The sequence below is a fragment of the Nicotiana tomentosiformis genome, chromosome 2 (assembly GCF_000390325.3).
Source record: "Nicotiana tomentosiformis chromosome 2, ASM39032v3, whole genome shotgun sequence".
Classification (NCBI taxonomy): domain Eukaryota; kingdom Viridiplantae; phylum Streptophyta; class Magnoliopsida; order Solanales; family Solanaceae; genus Nicotiana; species Nicotiana tomentosiformis.
Genome location: NC_090813.1, coordinates 53,639,589 through 53,645,999, shown reverse-complemented (window position 1 = coordinate 53,645,999; position 6,411 = coordinate 53,639,589). Strand labels below are relative to the sequence as shown.

Sequence of the window (6,411 nt, the reverse complement as noted above, 5' to 3'; positions counted from 1 at the left end):
AGTACACTTACTCTAATTTTACATTTGTTGGAAATGGTGGCACATGGCACTTTCACATGCTCACCAAACATTTTCTTTGTCACACACAGAAAATTGTACAAACCAACATGCATGCACACTTTTTATAAATATTTGTAGCCCACCCACCACCCCTCACGCTCCAACACAGAAATCTAAATGAGCAAAAATGTCATTTAAAAAGTTCTTTAGCTAATTTTATGGTATTTAACAGTATAAAGCAAGTTTGTCATGAAAAAAAATCGAGGCCGAACTTCGAGCCGAGGGTATCGGGGAAACAAGGGATGCGCTTGCGTACATATTAACCTCCCCAGACCCACTTGTGAGAATACTGTGTGAAGTCGTTGTTAGCTCGAGCGGTTTGCAAGCTTTAACCAATATTTGTTTACCACTGCAGTCATTAGTACAAAAACCACCACTACATTTTAGATTAAATTTATACAGACACTATCGTGTATTTTAACCTGTTACGTGCACCATATATCGTTTACTTTATTTTCTAGATCAACAAATTAAATTTTAGTCAAGACATTTACCTGAGGTAATTTTAACTTTACTGTGTAAAACCTTTTATTCAGTAATAGAATCCGATGCTTATAGATGATTGTTTTCGTCTAAACACAAAAACCGAAAAGGAAAAAAAAACTTAAAAGAAAAAAAAGAAGAAGAAAATGATGCTGCATATAGCCATTGCTTTACTTTTCTTTTTCTTTTTATTGGGTAAATGAAGACGATTCTGATTGACCTAAAAAGAAGATGAGTAGTTAAATATAAGTTAAAGAGAAGAATAAGAAACAAAGTAAAGCTTGAAGACATTTCCTTTTTATTGCTCCAAAACTTGGGATTTCTTATCCTCAAACTAATAAGGCGTATACAACATTTTTTTCATCCAACAAATTAAAATAAAATAATATGATAAAATGGTACGTACATACGTTTCCTTTTTTCTTTTTCCACTAGATCTTTATATTAGTGGGAAGCAGCAGCCATTAAACTTTAATTTGGCAGTGATGATCAGCTTTTGGGGTAGCAACAAACCTTGAAGAAAAAGCACAGAACTTGTAATAATCTTCATCCAATAAACTTCCAGTTCCACTTGTATCAAAGTTCAAGGCATAACTAAGTGGATCATACCGACATTGGAACGATGATTGTCGACTGGTACTTGCCGCTGTTTTCAACATTTTATTGCTATGTCTCTTCAACTTCCTCATTAATCTTGATAGCCCACAACATGAGCTCATTGCAGCATTACTTTCTGATGATGTTGAACTACAACTTCTGGTGGTGCGACCGCCGCCGTAAATGGTGCCTACTGCCGTGGTTCCGGTGGTTGTAGAGGTGGTGGTTTTCTGCCACCATTGACGTCCCATTTGTGTCATTTTCTTGGTTTTAATTTCTAGTTTATGCAATAATGAAAAAGTTTTAGCTAGGATAAATGATCAGGTGAGATAAACCTTTGGTTAATTTGAGAAATGGGCAAATGGAGGGGGTGGTGAGAGGAGTGAAGGGAAATGGCCAACTAGGTTTTGAATTTATAAAGGTGGTGATTGGTAAACACTAAAGATGGGGTTCGTTGGAGATTGAATTTGATAGTCTCAATGATATATTTTACGTTATTTTATTTTGTTATCGATATATTAATTGTTACTAATATATTATGTTTGGTACTGTGCTTTATTAATATAATATTCCTGTAAAGACAAGTGTTAGGATGAGATGGGCAAGAGTGAAAAAAATTCAATGGATGTGTAAAAAGAGTGACGAATGAAAAGTTTCAAAGTATATCCTTCACTAGATTTCTTTTCGACAAGGCATCGTTTGGAAGGATTAATCAGGGAAAAATAATATATGTATTAGCTTTGTTATTATTGATCTCTTGTTTGATAGTAATTTTCAATCTATGTATAACTAATACATGGATAAGCATATATACATTCCTATGCAATGCATGTTATTTTTAGTACGTCCAAACCAAACAGTGTATAAGAAATAATCTTAACATAAATAATATCACCGTTACTAATATACTCTATTCAATATTATTCTTATATACCCTACCAGACGACCCCTAGGTGTTCTGATGAACTTGAGCGCATCTATAGACCATCAGGTATATACGTATCGTTGTATTGAATAATTATATCCACTAAAATTCATATAAAAAATTAACCTAAATAACCGTAAAAAAAAAATACTTAGCGTCTTTATTGAAATTTAATATGAACCTTAGCTTTTCATGGTTTTCACCCGCTTTTTGACCACTCACTAGATCTGTTGTGCTTTCTTTTTTATCGAAGATGGAGAAATGAGAGGTAAGAATTTGAGCTTCATTCAATTCTTTCGATGTTTCTAAAGAAACAATTTTCTAATTTATTTGAGAGCGGTATCTAAGGAAAAGAAGCAGAGATGATTCGTTTATACTAGAATGCAAGATCTATACTTATTTTTTCCCAACAGAATGCCAAATCTATTGAGCTAGTTTAATTTATTTATCGTTTAAATTGGATGAGAGAAAATTTGCATAGAGACGAATAAAGATCGATCTTCTGTAGGAGTAACTATTCGTTTTTACGAGTATTTATATGTTTTGAAATTTTCCTTTTTATTAAAAAAATTAAAATTATGTTACCGCAAAATAAAATTTGAAAGGAGAGAAGTTTATCCTTGACTTTTGGAGTATCCGTAATTTAAGACGCTCTTCAAAGTTCCTTGCCTGTCCACCACTATACATTCTTTTCCCAGCATCTATCCTAATGATTATTTTCTAGTTACTTAGTATTAGTTACAACTAACATAAGTTAAGGGCAGTTTTTGGCCCTAGCTCCCTCTTCATACCCCTCAACATACTCAACAATGCCATCAATTTAAATAGAATTTTCTGAGTTTTGATTTGAAATATTTCTACTCAAGATTGCTTATTAAAAGAGTAGTTAAGTTTAGAGGGAGAACAGTTCATGCATCTAAACCATTTAGTTGGTAGTGAGAATCCTAATGATTAAGGAATAACTTTTTTGCCAAAAAGAAAAGGTAGTTAAAACTAAAATTAATATATATAGCTGACAAAAACACAGTAGTCTCTTTAACGTTTTTCACAAAAATTAATACTATTAATGTGAACTTAGGTAAGAAAACCATATGGGTGGTGATGTGAATCATCTGATTAGATCAGTTGGTATCCACTCACTTGACACTTCCATACTGGTGAAGAGTAAGATCAGAAATAAAAGGCTGCCGCGTAAAACATTTTTTATTGCATTCACATGATTGCTGACTGTTTCCTCTTTGGTAAAATATTTTTTAACCGCAAACGTCTCGTTTTGATCTTTATTTGAGTAATTTCTCTTGTTCTTAGAGTCTCCTTTATTAAAATTTAATTAACTGATAGGCTGATTTAGAGCCTCTTTGGATTGACTTAAAAAAGTGACTTTTAAGTTAAGTGCTTAAAATTACTTTAGAAGTGTTGAAACTTGTTTTATAAATAAACAGTTATGTATTTGGATAAAAGTGCTGAAACTAAAAACAAGCTGATTAAGTGTTTGGTAAACAAGTGCTGGTAAACACTTTTTCTTGTTAAAATGACTGAAATATCCTTAAAGTTGTTAACATTATAAAGAAGATGATGACTGATTTAATTTTGGAATATAGTTACACCAATTAAAAAAAAGGAAGGATTCAATGACAAAAAAAATTAAATGTTATGGAACAAAAAAAAAAGAAGCTAAAAGAACAATATTTCTAATGAGGGATAATTTCGGGATTAAGAAAAATTATAAGGGATAAGAATGTAATATCTTTGGTCAAATCAATATGGCTTTTAAGCCAATTTAGAAAAAGTTGGGTTTTCGAACTTATTGATTTTGACTTTTTTTTTTATGCAGATTTTAATTTTTTTAAATTTTTTTTTTTTTTGGTTGCCAAACACTTCCACAAGTTAAAAACTGTTTAAAAGCTTACCAGCTTTTAAGCTCATCCAAACAGGCTCTTAGTTCTTTATTTAATTAATGCCAGTGGAGACTTAGGGATTGTTTATTAGGAACAACTTTGACCGTTTGAAATTTCTGCTAGGGTAATTGCGCTTTTCACTATTAGTATTTGATTAGTACTTGCAAAGATGCCAAACCAAGTTGACTAATAAATCGAGGTTTGGACTTTTACTTTGACTCTACCGGGCTTCTCCTTCTAATTTTACTTCGTGTAAGTTTAATTCAACTTGTAAACTTGTGTCAACCCAAGCTAACTCACCTAAGAAAATTTGTGTGTAATTGCTTCGTTCTCAATAATGGTAAGGAAGCGCTAGAGCAAACTTTTATGTCAAAAGTGATGAAGGAATCTTTCTTGGATATTTCTCATAAAGCAAAGAAGACAAGGTCTACAACAAAAGGACTCAATGTGTTGATGAAAGCATACATGTAATCTTTGATGAATCACACCACTTATATGGTAAAGATTCACATGATAAGATTGATCAAGACTGAAAGCAGTCAAAGGTTCCTGGAGAAGTTATTGATATGGCAAATGGAAATACTGATTTGATGAGTCAAGTCAAGGAATCCAACGAAGAGAATACAATAGAACCTCCAGCTGATACAGAAGAACCTGGTTCCTCCATTATAATAACTGAAGCAGAAGACAGAGTTGTTGATGTCGTGCAAGGAACCCCTGACGCTGAGCAGAGAAATGGTACTCACCCCTCCATAGATGCCAATAATGGATCCCATTCAGAGGAACTTGAGTCTTCACACAATGAGATTCAAGTGTCTAACTCGAAGCACAAAAGTTCACATCCTCTCCAAAATATAATCACTCTTCTTGATTCAGGAATTTAAACCAGATCAAAGACAAAAAAACTCGCTTGCTTTCTTAACTTTCATTTCTCAAATTGACCCCAAAAATATCAAGGAAGCATTAAAAGATGCTGACTAGATTACTGCTATGCAAGATGAACTCCATCAATTTGAGAGAAATGGTGTATGGCACTTGGTTCCTCGACCCTCAAATAGAACTATTATAGGAACCAGGTGGGTGTTCAGAAACAAGCTTGATGAGTATGGGAATACAACAAGGAACAAGGCTAGGTTAGTAGTTCAAGGCTACAATTAAGAAGAAGGGATTGACTATGATGAGACTTTTGCCCCAGTTGCTCGAATGGAAGCCATCAGAATCCTCATTGCCTTTGCATCTCATATGGAATTCAAAATATTCCAAATGGATGTCAAGAGTGTATTTTTGAGTGTCATAAGTATCCTGAACATGTATTCAAACTTGACAAAGAACTATATGGGCTGAAATAGGCCCCTCGTACATGGTATGAAAGGTTGCCCAAGTTCCTTATGGAAAATAGCTTTACAAGAGAAAAAATTGATAACACCCTATTTTTGAAGAAATGAGGGAGGAACCTACTCATTGTGCAAGTTTATGTTGACAACATCATCTTTGGTGCAACAAGTGATTCCTTGTGTGAGGAGTTTGCAAAGCTTATGGTAAGCGAGTTTGAAATGAACATGATGGAGGAACTGAATTTTTTCTTCGGGTTGCAAGTTAAGCAAATACCTAAGGGAACGATGATAAGTCAGCAGAAGTATATTAAAGAGCTCCTGAAGATATTTGAGATGAAAAGTTCAAAAATTATTGATACTCTTATTGCCACTGCCACTTGTCTGGACATGAATGAACCCGGCTCTCCTGTTAATGCAACTATTTATAGAGGTATCATTGGTTCATTCTTGTATCTCACAACTAGCAGACCTGATATTGTATTCACTGTGGGATTATGCGCTAGATTTCAATCCAGTCCAAAGGAATCTCGTCTGAAAGCTGCCGTGAGGATTCTAAGGTATCTCAAAGGAACGCAGGACCTGGTTCTCTACTATATGTCAGGAGACAATTTTGACTTAATTAGGTATGCTGATGCTAGTTATGCTCGTTATCTATTTGATAGAAAGAGCACATCTGGCATGACACACTTTTTGAGGTCATGCTTAATCTCATGGGGTATAAAGAAACAAAAATCTGTGGCTCTTTCAACTGCAGAAGCTGAATATGTGGCAGTTGCCTCTTATTATGCTTAACTGCTATGGATCAAACAACAACTGGAGGATTTCGGTATGTTTTTGGATTTTGTGCCACTACTATATGATAACACAAGTGCTCTCAACATGGCAAAGAACCCGGTTCAACATAAGCGAACAAAGCACATTGATGTGCGGCATCATTTTCTCACGGATAATATTGAAAAGGGCCTCATCTGCATGAAATTTTGCAAAACAGAGGACCAGGTAGAAAATATCTTCACCAAAGCATTGAGCAGAGAGCACTTTGAAAAGAATTGACTGGCATTGGGGTAGATAAAATCAAACTGAGTACCAGGTCCCTCAATGATTGGCTATGAAA

The 6,411-nt window shown here is 34.2% G+C and overlaps 1 protein-coding gene across 1 annotated transcript; it reads left to right on the top strand.

The window, feature by feature from the left end:
• Positions 1-4,529: 4,529 nt before the first annotated feature.
• On the top strand, positions 4,530-6,089 carry LOC138904816 (uncharacterized mitochondrial protein AtMg00810-like). The gene is made up of 2 exons (XM_070193316.1): positions 4,530-4,701; positions 5,434-6,089. The coding sequence occupies exons 1-2, from the start codon at positions 4,530-4,532 to the stop codon at positions 6,087-6,089; spliced, it is 828 nt and encodes a 275-aa protein (XP_070049417.1).
• The last annotated feature ends 322 nt before the right edge of the window (positions 6,090-6,411 follow it).